At 43.1% G+C, this 14,419-nt stretch overlaps 1 protein-coding gene across 1 annotated transcript in view; it reads left to right on the forward strand.

Moving 5' to 3' along the window:
- rai1 (retinoic acid induced 1) overlaps positions 1-14,419 on the forward strand; it is a 467,666-nt gene that overhangs the window by 348,293 nt on the left and 104,954 nt on the right. Inside the window, exons 2-3 of the mRNA XM_045715556.2 lie at positions 9,867-9,960; positions 10,739-10,788. Coding sequence (XP_045571512.2) covers positions 9,867-9,960; positions 10,739-10,788 — 144 coding nt within the window. The remainder of the gene's footprint in view (positions 1-9,866; positions 9,961-10,738; positions 10,789-14,419) is intronic.

Raw genomic sequence — 14,419 nt, forward strand, 5'->3', positions numbered from 1 at the left:
GACATATTGGCCATTGTGACATATTGGAGACAGTGACATGTTGGACACAGTGACATGTTGACCACAGTGACATGTTGGACACAGTGACATGTTGGACACAGTGACATGTTGGACACAGTGACATATTGGCCACAGTGCATGTTGACCACAGTGACATATTGGACACAGTGACATGTTGGACACAGTTACATATTGGCCACAGTGACATATTGGACACAGTGACATGTTGACCACAGTGACATATTGGACACAGTGACATATTGGACACATTTACATGTGGTTCACATTTACTTGTTGGACACAGTGACATGTTGATCACAGTGACATGTTGGACACAGTGACATGTTGGACACAGTGACATGTTGGACACAGTGACATGTTGGACACATTTACATGTTGTTCACATTTACTTGTTGGCCACAGTGACGTATTGGAGACATTTAAATGTTGGACATAGTGACATGTTGGACGCAGTGACATGTTGACCACAGTGACATATTGGACACAGTGACATGTTGGACACAGTGACATATTGGCCACAGTGACATATTGGACACAGTGGCATGTTGACCACAGTGGCATGTTGACCACAGTGACATATTGGACACAATGACATTTTGGACACAGTGATATATTGGACGCAGTGACATGTTGACCACAGTGACATATTGGACACAGTGACATGTTGTACACATTGACATATTGGACACATTAACATGTTGACCACAGTGGCATGTTGACCACAGTGACATATTGGACACAGTGACATGTTGGACACAGTGACATATTGGCCACAGTGACATATTGGAGACAGTGACATGTTGGACACAGTGACATGTTGACCACAGTGACATATTGGACACAGTGACATATTGGGCACAGTGACATATTTGCCACAGTGACATATTGGAGACAGTGACATGTTGGACACAGTGACATGTTGACCACAGTGACATATTGGACACAGTGGCATATTGGGCACAGTGACATATTGGACACATTTACATGTTGGACACATTTACATGTTGGACACAGTGACATGTTGGACACAGTGACATATTGGACACATTTACATGTTGGACACAGTGACATGTTGGACACAGTGACATATTGGACACATTTACATATTGGACACATTTACATGTTGGACACATTTACATGTTGGACATAGTGACATGTTGGACACAGTGACATATTGGACACATTTACATGTTGGACACAGTGACATGTTGGACACAGTGACATGTTGGACACAGTGACATATTGGCCACAGTGACATATTGGACACAGTGACATGTTGACCAGAGTGACATATTGGACACAGTGACATATTGGACACAGTGACATATTGGACACATTTACATGTGGTTCACATTTACTTGTTGGACACAGTGACATGTTGGACACATTTACATGTTGTTCACATTTACTTGTTGGCCACAGTGATGTATTGGAGACATTTACATGTTGGACATAGTGACATGTTGGACGCAGTGACATGTTGACCACAGTGACATATTGTACACAGTGACATGTTGGACACAGTGACATGTTGGACACAGTGACATATTGGCCACAGTGACATATTGGACACAGTGGCATGTTGACCACAGTGACATATTGGACACAATGACATTTTGGACACAGTGATATATTGGACGCAGTGACATGTTGACCACAGTGACATATTGGACACAGTGACATGTTGGACACATTGACATATTGGACACAGTGACATGTTGACCACAGTGGCATGTTGACCACAGTGACATATTGGACACAGTGACATGTTGGACACAGTGACATATTGGCCACAGTGACGTATTGGAGACAGTGACATGTTGGACACAGTGACATGTTGACCACAGTGACATATTGGACACAGTGACATATTGGGCACAGTGACATATTGGCCACAGTGACATATTGGAGACAGTGACATGTTGGACACAGTGACATGTTGACCACAGTGACATATTGGACACAGTGGCATATTGGGCACAGTGACATATTGGACACATTTACATGTTGGACACATTTACATGTTGGACACAGTGACATGTTGGACACAGTGACATATTGGACACATTTACATGTTGGACACAGTGACATGTTGGACACAGTGACATATTGGACACATTTACATATTGGACACATTTACATGTTGGACACATTTACATGTTGGACACAGTGACATGTTGGACACAGTGACATATTGGACACATTTACATGTTGGACACAGTGACATGTTGGACACAGTGACATGTTGGACACAGTGACATGTTGGCCACAGTGACGTATTGGAGACATTTACATGTTGGACACAGTGACATGTTGGACGCAGTGGCATGTTGACCACAGTGGTATGTTGACCACAGTGACATATTGGACACAATGACATTTTGGACACAGTGACATATTGGACGCAGTGACATGTTGACCACAGTGACATGTTGGACACAGTGACATGTTGGACACAGTGACATATTGGACACAGTGGCATGTTGACCACAGTGACATGTTGGACACAGTGACATGTTGGACACAGTGACATATTGGACACAGTGACATGTTGACCACAGTGGCATGTTGACCACAGTGACATATTGGACACAGTGACATGTTGGACACAGTGACATATTGGCCACAGTGACATATTGGAGACAGTGACATGTTGGACACAGTGACATGTTGACCACAGTGACATGTTGGACACAGTGACATATTGGACACATTTACAAGTTGGAAACATTTACATGTTGGACACAGTGACATGTTGGACACAGTGACATGTTGGCTACAGTGATGTATTGGAGACATGTACATGTTGGACACAGTGACATGTTGGACGCAGTGACATGTTGACCACAGTGACATGTTGGACACAGTGACATGTTGGACACAGTGACATGTTGGACACAGTGACATATTGGCCACAGTGAAATATTGGACACAGTGGCATGTTGACCACAGTGGCATGTTGACCACTGTGACATATTGGAGACAGTGACATTTTGGACACAGTGATATATTGGACGCAGTGACATGTTGACCACAGTGACATATTGGACACAGTGACATGTTGGACACATTGACATATTGGACACAGTGACATGTTGACAGCAGTGGCATGTTAACCACAGTGACATATTGGACACAGTGACATGTTGGACACAGTGACATATTGGCCACAGTGACATATTGGAGACAATGACATGTTGGACACAGTGACATGTTGGACACAGTGACATATTGGACACATTTACATGTTGGACACAGTGACATGTTGGACACAGTGACATATTGGACACATTTACATATTGGACACATTTACATGTTGGACACATTTACATGTTGGACACAGTGACATGTTGGACACAGTGACATATTGCACACATTTACATGTTGGACACAGTGACATGTTGGACACAGTGACATGTTGGACACAGTGACATATTGGACACAGTGACATGTTGACCACAGTGGCATGTTGACCACAGTGACATATTGGACACAGTGACATGTTGGACACAGTGACATATTGGCCATTGTGACATATTGGAGACAGTGACATGTTGGACACAGTGACATGTTGACCACAGTGACATGTTGGACACAGTGACATGTTGGACACAGTGACATGTTGGACACAGTGACATATTGGCCACAGTGCATGTTGACCACAGTGACATATTGGACACAGTGACATGTTGGACACAGTGACATATTGGCCACAGTGGCATGTTGACCACAGTGGCATGTTGACCACAGTGACATATTGGACACAATGACATTTTGGACACAGTGATATATTGGACGCAGTGACATGTTGACCACAGTGACATATTGGACACAGTGACATGTTGTACACATTGACATATTGGACACATTAACATGTTGACCACAGTGGCATGTTGACCACAGTGACATATTGGACACAGTGACATGTTGGACACAGTGACATATTGGCCACAGTGACATATTGGACACAGTGACATGTTGACCAGAGTGACATATTGGACACAGTGACATATTGGACACAGTGACATATTGGACACATTTACATGTGGTTCACATTTACTTGTTGGACACAGTGACATGTTGATCACAGTGACATGTTGGACACAGTGACATGTTGGACACAGTGACATGTTGGACACATTTACATGTTGTTCACATTTACTTGTTGGACACAGTGACATATTGGCCACAGTGACGTATTGGAGAAATGTACATGTTGGACACAGTGACATGTTGGACACAGTGACATGTTGGACACAGTGACATGTTGACCACAGTGACATATTGGACACAGTGACATATTGGGCACAGTGACATATTGGCCACAGTGACATATTGGAGACAGTTACATGTTGGACACAGTGCCATGTTGACCACAGTGACATATTGGACACAGTGGCATATTGGGCACAGTGACATATTGGACACATTTACATGTTGGACACATTTACATGTTGGACACAGTGACATGTTGGACACAGTGACATATTGGACACATTTACATGTTGGACACAGTGACATGTTGGACACAGTGACATATTGGACACATTTACATATTGGACACATTTACATGTTGGACACATTTACATGTTGGACACAGTGACATGTTGGACACAGTGACATATTGCACACATTTACATGTTGGACACAGTGACATGTTGGACACAGTGACATGTTGGACACAGTGACATATTGGACACAGTGACATGTTGACCACAGTGCCATGTTGACCACAGTGACATATTGGACACAGTGACATGTTGGACACAGTGACATATTGGCCATTGTGACATATTGGAGACAGTGACATGTTGGACACAGTGACATGTTGACCACAGTGACATGTTGGACACAGTGACATGTTGGACACAGTGACATGTTGGACACAGTGACATATTGGCCACAGTGCATGTTGACCACAGTGACATATTGGACACAGTGACATGTTGGACACAGTGACATATTGGCCACAGTGACATATTGGACACAGTGACATGTTGACCACAGTGACATATTGGACACAGTGACATATTGGACACATTTACATGTGGTTCACATTTACTTGTTGGACACAGTGACATGTTGATCACAGTGACATGTTGGACACAGTGACATGTTGGACACAGTGACATGTTGGACACAGTGACATGTTGGACACATTTACATGTTGTTCACATTTACTTGTTGGCCACAGTGACGTATTGGAGACATTTAAATGTTGGACATAGTGACATGTTGGACGCAGTGACATGTTGACCACAGTGACATATTGGACACAGTGACATGTTGGACACAGTGACATATTGGCCACAGTGACATATTGGACACAGTGGCATGTTGACCACAGTGGCATGTTGACCACAGTGACATATTGGACACAATGACATTTTGGACACAGTGATATATTGGACGCAGTGACATGTTGACCACAGTGACATATTGGACACAGTGACATGTTGTACACATTGACATATTGGACACATTAACATGTTGACCACAGTGGCATGTTGACCACAGTGACATATTGGACACAGTGACATGTTGGACACAGTGACATATTGGCCACAGTGACATATTGGAGACAGTGACATGTTGGACACAGTGACATGTTGACCACAGTGACATATTGGACACAGTGACATATTGGGCACAGTGACATATTTGCCACAGTGACATATTGGAGACAGTGACATGTTGGACACAGTGACATGTTGACCACAGTGACATATTGGACACAGTGGCATATTGGGCACAGTGACATATTGGACACATTTACATGTTGGACACATTTACATGTTGGACACAGTGACATGTTGGACACAGTGACATATTGGACACATTTACATGTTGGACACAGTGACATGTTGGACACAGTGACATATTGGACACATTTACATATTGGACACATTTACATGTTGGACACATTTACATGTTGGACATAGTGACATGTTGGACACAGTGACATATTGGACACATTTACATGTTGGACACAGTGACATGTTGGACACAGTGACATGTTGGACACAGTGACATATTGGCCACAGTGACATATTGGACACAGTGACATGTTGACCAGAGTGACATATTGGACACAGTGACATATTGGACACAGTGACATATTGGACACATTTACATGTGGTTCACATTTACTTGTTGGACACAGTGACATGTTGGACACATTTACATGTTGTTCACATTTACTTGTTGGCCACAGTGATGTATTGGAGACATTTACATGTTGGACATAGTGACATGTTGGACGCAGTGACATGTTGACCACAGTGACATATTGTACACAGTGACATGTTGGACACAGTGACATGTTGGACACAGTGACATATTGGCCACAGTGACATATTGGACACAGTGGCATGTTGACCACAGTGACATATTGGACACAATGACATTTTGGACACAGTGATATATTGGACGCAGTGACATGTTGACCACAGTGACATATTGGACACAGTGACATGTTGGACACATTGACATATTGGACACAGTGACATGTTGACCACAGTGGCATGTTGACCACAGTGACATATTGGACACAGTGACATGTTGGACACAGTGACATATTGGCCACAGTGACGTATTGGAGACAGTGACATGTTGGACACAGTGACATGTTGACCACAGTGACATATTGGACACAGTGACATATTGGGCACAGTGACATATTGGCCACAGTGACATATTGGAGACAGTGACATGTTGGACACAGTGACATGTTGACCACAGTGACATATTGGACACAGTGGCATATTGGGCACAGTGACATATTGGACACATTTACATGTTGGACACATTTACATGTTGGACACAGTGACATGTTGGACACAGTGACATATTGGACACATTTACATGTTGGACACAGTGACATGTTGGACACAGTGACATATTGGACACATTTACATATTGGACACATTTACATGTTGGACACATTTACATGTTGGACACAGTGACATGTTGGACACAGTGACATATTGGACACATTTACATGTTGGACACAGTGACATGTTGGACACAGTGACATGTTGGACACAGTGACATGTTGGCCACAGTGACGTATTGGAGACATTTACATGTTGGACACAGTGACATGTTGGAAGCAGTGGCATGTTGACCACAGTGGTATGTTGACCACAGTGACATATTGGACACAATGACATTTTGGACACAGTGACATATTGGACGCAGTGACATGTTGACCACAGTGACATGTTGGACACAGTGACATGTTGGACACAGTGACATATTGGACACAGTGGCATGTTGACCACAGTGACATGTTGGACACAGTGACATGTTGGACACAGTGACATATTGGACACAGTGACATGTTGACCACAGTGGCATGTTGACCACAGTGACATATTGGACACAGTGACATGTTGGACACAGTGACATATTGGCCACAGTGACATATTGGAGACAGTGACATGTTGGACACAGTGACATGTTGACCACAGTGACATGTTGGACACAGTGACATATTGGACACATTTACAAGTTGGAAACATTTACATGTTGGACACAGTGACATGTTGGACACAGTGACATGTTGGCTACAGTGATGTATTGGAGACATGTACATGTTGGACACAGTGACATGTTGGACGCAGTGACATGTTGACCACAGTGACATGTTGGACACAGTGACATGTTGGACACAGTGACATGTTGGACACAGTGACATATTGGCCACAGTGACATATTGGACACAGTGGCATGTTGACCACAGTGGCATGTTGACCACTGTGACATATTGGAGACAGTGACATTTTGGACACAGTGATATATTGGACGCAGTGACATGTTGACCACAGTGACATATTGGACACAGTGACATGTTGGACACATTGACATATTGGACACAGTGACATGTTGACAGCAGTGGCATGTTAACCACAGTGACATATTGGACACAGTGACATGTTGGACACAGTGACATATTGGCCACAGTGACATATTGGAGACAATGACATGTTGGACACAGTGACATGTTGACCACAGTGACATATTGGACACAGTGACATATTGGGCACAGTGACATATTGGCCACAGTGACATATTGGAGACAGTGACATGTTGGACACAGTGCCATGTTGACCACAGTGACATATTGGACACAGTGGCATATTGGGCACAGTGACATATTGGACACATTTACATGTTGGACACATTTACATGTTGGACACAGTGACATGTTGGACACAGTGACATATTGGACACATTTACATGTTGGACACAGTGACATGTTGGACACAGTGACATATTGGACACATTTACATATTGGACACATTTACATGTTGGACACATTTACATGTTGGACACAGTGACATGTTGGACACAGTGACATATTGCACACATTTACATGTTGGACACAGTGACATGTTGGACACAGTGACATGTTGGACACAGTGACATATTGGACACAGTGACATGTTGACCACAGTGGCATGTTGACCACAGTGACATATTGGACACAGTGACATGTTGGACACAGTGACATATTGGCCATTGTGACATATTGGAGACAGTGACATGTTGGACACAGTGACATGTTGACCACAGTGACATGTTGGACACAGTGACATGTTGGACACAGTGACATGTTGGACACAGTGACATATTGGCCACAGTGCATGTTGACCACAGTGACATATTGGACACAGTGACATGTTGGACACAGTGACATATTGGCCACAGTGGCATGTTGACCACAGTGGCATGTTGACCACAGTGACATATTGGACACAATGACATTTTGGACACAGTGATATATTGGACGCAGTGACATGTTGACCACAGTGACATATTGGACACAGTGACATGTTGTACACATTGACATATTGGACACATTAACATGTTGACCACAGTGGCATGTTGACCACAGTGACATATTGGACACAGTGACATGTTGGACACAGTGACATATTGGCCACAGTGACATATTGGACACAGTGACATGTTGACCAGAGTGACATATTGGACACAGTGACATATTGGACACAGTGACATATTGGACACATTTACATGTGGTTCACATTTACTTGTTGGACACAGTGACATGTTGATCACAGTGACATGTTGGACACAGTGACATGTTGGACACAGTGACATGTTGGACACATTTACATGTTGTTCACATTTACTTGTTGGACACAGTGACATATTGGCCACAGTGACGTATTGGAGAAATGTACATGTTGGACACAGTGACATGTTGGACACAGTGACATGTTGGACACAGTGACATGTTGGACGCAGTGACATGTTGACCACAGTGACATATTGGACACAGTGACATATTGGACACAGGGACATGTTGACCACAGTGGCATGTTCACCACAGTGACATATTGGACACAGTGACATGTTGGACACAGTGACATGTTGGACACCGTTACATATTGGACACAGGGACATGTTGACCACAGTGACATGTTGGACACAGTGACATATTGGCCACAGTGACATATTGGACACAGTGACATGTTGGACACAGTGACATATTGGACACAGTGGCATGTTGGTCACAGTGACATGTTGGACACAGTGACATGTTGGACTCAGTGACTTGTTGACCACAGTGACATATTGGACACAGTGGCATATTGGACACAGTGACATATTGGACACAGTGACATGTTGACTACAGTGACATGTTGGACACAGTGACATATTGTTGGCAACAGCAAGTATATGCTTTATTATTAACTGGGGACTGTCTGACTGTCTGTCTGTCCGTCTGTATGGCTCTATGTCTTTCTGTCTGGCTGTCTGCCTGTCTGTCCCTCTGTCCGTCTTTCTCTCTCTCTGTCTGTCTGTCTGGTCTCCAGAGCTGCTCCAAGTGCCAGAGAGTGGGCGCGTCCATCAGCTGCTGCTGGACAGGCTGCCCTCACAAATACCACTACATCTGCGCGAAGGAGATAGGTAAGAGCCCTCAGAAAGAGAGAGAGAGGAGAGAGGAGGGATGGATAAAGCGGGCAAGAAGGAGTGTGGGATGGGCGGAGTAGGAGGGAAGGGTGAAGGGGGAGGGGAGTAAGAGGAAAGGGTGAAGGGGGGAGGGGGGAATGAAGTGGTGGAGGGAGCGTGTGTGTGTGTGTGTGTGTGTGTGTGTGTGTGTGTGTGTGTGTGTGTGTGTGTGTGTGTGTGTGTGTGTGTGTGTGTGTGTGTGTGTGTGTGTGTGTGTTCATTTGTGTATAAGCATATGCTGTATGTAGGTATGGCCTCCCCTCACATTACCTCATGCCATCAGTAGGTACAGTGGGGATTAGAACTCCTCACAGAGGCAGCACTGAGAGGAACTGAAGGACCAGTTTAATCCTGCAGAGTACACCATGGCTGCAACCTACCTCATCCTATCATTCTCTCCCTCTCTCCCTCTCTCCCTCTCTCTCTCCCTACTACCCTCTCTCCCTCTCTCACTCTCTCTCTCCCTACTACCCTCTCTCCCTCTCTCCCTCTCTCTCTCCCTACTACCCTCTCTTCCTGTCTCACTCTCTCGCTACTACCCTCTCTCCCTCTCTCACTCTCTCTCTACTACCCTCTCTCCCTCTCTCACTCTCTCCCTCTCTATATCTCTCTCTCCCGACTACCCTCTCTCCCTCTTTCCCTCTCTATATCTCTTCCTTCTCCCTCTACCTCTATCTCTCTCTTTCCTTCTCTCCCTCTCTGTCTCCTTCCTTCTCTCTCTTTCTCTCTCTCTCAGGCTGTATGTTCCAAGACGACAACTTTTCACTGAAATGTCCGAAACACGAGGTAAGCAAATAAACAGAATCCGTCTGTACACATGCAAAAGGAGATAGAAAAATCTATGTAACTATAGCAAAAATCCATTGGATAGGGTCCTGGGCAGAGAGCACTGGACTGAACCATCAGAGGGAGGTTAGAGGGAGGTTAGAGGGAGGTTAGAGGGAGGTTAGAAGGACTATTAGCATTGGTGGTGGTCGAACCATAGTGGAACATGGGGCTGATAGAAGGCCCAGAGGTCAAGGGTCAGGGAATGAGGGGTCATAGAGGGAGTGAGGGAGGAACCAGTTAGCCTGAAGAAGCAGAACTCCCTGGGCTGTCTGAGCGTCTCACTGTCCTCAGGGGTATTTCTGTACCAGCTCCTGACAGAAATACTTAGATTGACAGACAGAGAGGGGGGAGAGATGGGGGATTTTTATTCATTATAAATTAAAATTGTAGTATTTCTTTTTTATGAGTTAAGGAACTAAAGAAGAAGGGCAGAGAAAGAAAGAGAGGGGGAGAAGTAGTGAGAGGTTGGAGACCGTACTCACCCCTGTCGGTTTAGCTGACCTGGGACTGAGGCGTTCTGACCCTGACTTGGCTTCAGGATCCTGAGGGGGAGAGAGAGTGATGAGGAGAGAAAGACAGAAAGGGCACACAGATAGTGTACCACTGACCTGTACTGACACCTAGAACACTTTCCCCTATCTGGAGGATAAATATTACATATGTACAGCTTTATTTGAAAGTATAGGAGACAGTAAGAGATGTGGAGTATAGGAGACAGTAAGAGATGTGAATTATAGGAGACAGTAAGAGATGTGAAGTATAGGAGACAGTAAGAGATGTGAAGTATAGGAGACAGTCAGAGATGTGAAGTATAGGAGACAGTAAGATATGTGAAATGTAGGAGACAGTAAGAGATGTGAATTATAGGAGACAGTGAAAGATGTGAAGTATAGGAGACTGTCAGAGATGTGAAGTATAGACAGTCATAGATGTGAAGTATAGGAGACAGTAAGAGATGTGAAGTATAGGAGACAGTAAGAGATGTGAAGTATAGGAGACAGTAAGATATGTGAAGTATAGGAGACAGTAAGATATGTGAAGTAAAGGAGCCAGTAAGATATGTGAAATGTAGGAGACAGTAAGAGATGTGAAGTATAGGAGACAGTAAGAGATGTGAAGTATAGGAGACAGTCAGAGATGTGAAATGTAGGAGACAGTAAGAGATGTGAAGTATAGGAAACAGTAAGAGATGTGAAGAATAGGAGACAGTCAGAGATGTGAATTATAGGAGACAGTAAGAGATGTGAAGTATAGGAGACAGTAAGAGATGTGAATTATAGGAGACAGTAAGAGATGTGAAGTATAGGAGACAGTAAGATATGTGAAATGTAGGAGACAGTAAGAGATGTGAAGTATAGGAGACAGTAAGAGATGTGAATTATAGGAGACAGTCAGAGATGTGAATTATAGGAGACAGTAAGAGATGTGAAGTATAGGAGACAGTCAGAGATGTGAAATGTAGGAGACAGTAAGAGATGTGAAGTATGGGAGACAGTAAGAGATGTGAAATGTAGGAGACAGTAAGAGATGTGAAGTATAGGAGACAGTAAGAGATGTGAATTATAGGAGACAGTAAGAGATGTGAAGTATAGGAGACAGTAAGAGATGTGAATTATAGGAGACAGTAAGAGATGTGAAGTATAGGAGACAGTAAGATATGTGAAATGTAGGAGACAGTAAGAGATGTGAAGTATAGGAGACAGTAAGAGATGTGAATTATAGGAGACAGTCAGAGATGTGAATTATAGGAGACAGTAAGAGATGTGAAGTATAGGAGACAGTCAGAGATGTGAATTATAGGAGACAGTAAGAGATGTGAAGTATAGGAGACAGTAAGAGATGTGAAGTATAGGAGACAATAAGAGATGTGAAGTATAGGAGACAGTCAGAGATGTGAATTATAGGAGACTGTAAGATATGTGAATTATAGGAGACAGTAAGAGATGTGAAGTATAGGAGACAGTAAGAGATGTGAAATATAGGAGACAGTAAGATATGTGAAATGTAGGAGACAGTAAGAAATGTGAATTATAGGAGACAGTGAAAGATGTGAAGTATAGGAGACTGTCAGAGATGTGAAGTATAGACAGTCATAGATGTGAAGTATAGGAGACAGTAAGAGATGTGAAGTATAGGAGACAGTAAGAGATGTGAAGTATAGGAGACAGTAAGATATGTGAAGTAAAGGAGACAGTAAGATATGTGAAGTAAAGGAGCCAGTAAGATATGTGAAATGTAGGAGACAGTAAGAGATGTGAAGTATAAGAGACAGTAAGAGATGTGAAGTATAGGAGACAGTCAGAGATGTGAAATGTAGGAGACAGTAAGAGATGTGAAGTATAGGAAACAGTAAGAGATGTGAAGTATAGGAGACAGTCAGAGATGTGAATTATAGGAGACAGTAAGAGATGTGAAGTATAGGAGACAGTAAGAGATGTGAAGTATAGGAGACAGTCAGAGATGTGAATTATAGGAGACAGTAAGAGATGTGAAGTATAGGAGACAGTAAGAGATGTGAAGTATAGGAGACAGTAAGATATGTGAAGTATAGGAGACAGTCAGAGATGTGAAGTATAGGAGACAGTAAGAGATGTGAAGTATAGGAGACAGTCAGAGATGTGAAATGTAGGAGACAGTAAGAGATGTGAAGTATAGGAGACAGTCAGAGATGTGAAGTATAGGAGACAGTAAGATATGTGAATTATAGGAGACAGTAAGAGATGTGAAGTATAGGAGACAGTAAGAGATGTGAAGTATAGGAGACAGTAAGAGATGTGAAATATAGGAGACAGTCAGAGATGTGAATTATAGGAGACAGTAAGAGATGTGAAGTATAGGAGACAGTCAGAGATGTGAAGTAGGAGACAGTAAGAGATGTGAAGTATAGGAGACAGTAAGAGATGTGAAGTATAGGAGACAGTAAGAGATGTGAAGTATAGGAGACAGTAAGAGATGTGAAGTATAGGAGACAGTAAGATATGTGAAGTATAGGAGACAGTAAGATATGTGAAATGTAGGAGACAGTAAGAGATGTGAAGTATAGGAGACAGTAAGAGATGTGAAGTATAGGAGACAGTCAGAGATGTGAAATGTAGGAGACAGTAAGAGATGTGAAGTATAGGAAACAGTAAGAGATGTGAAGTATAGGAGACAGTCAGAGATGTGAATTATAGGAGACAGTAAGAGATGTGAAGTATAGGAGACAGTAAGAGATGTGAAGTATAGGAGACAGTCAGAGATGTGAATTATAGGAGACAGTAAGAGATGTGAAGTATAGGAGACAGTAAGAGATGTGAAGTATAGGAGACAGTAAGATATGTGAAGTATAGGAGACAGTCAGAGATGTGAAGTATAGGAGACAGTAAGAGATGTGAAGTATAGGAGACAGTCAGAGATGTGAAATGTAGGAGACAGTAAGAGATGTGAAGTATAGGAGACAGTAAGAGATGTGAAGTATAGGAGACAGTAAGAGATGTGAATTATAGGAGACAGTAAGATATGTGAAATGTAGGAGACAGTAAGAGATGTGAAGTATAGGAGACAGTAAGAGATGTGAAATATAGGAGACAGTCAGAGATGTGAATTATAG

Source organism: Salmo salar, chromosome 03, assembly GCF_965601325.2.
Source record: "Salmo salar chromosome 03, fSalSal1, whole genome shotgun sequence".
Taxonomy (NCBI): domain Eukaryota; kingdom Metazoa; phylum Chordata; class Actinopteri; order Salmoniformes; family Salmonidae; genus Salmo; species Salmo salar.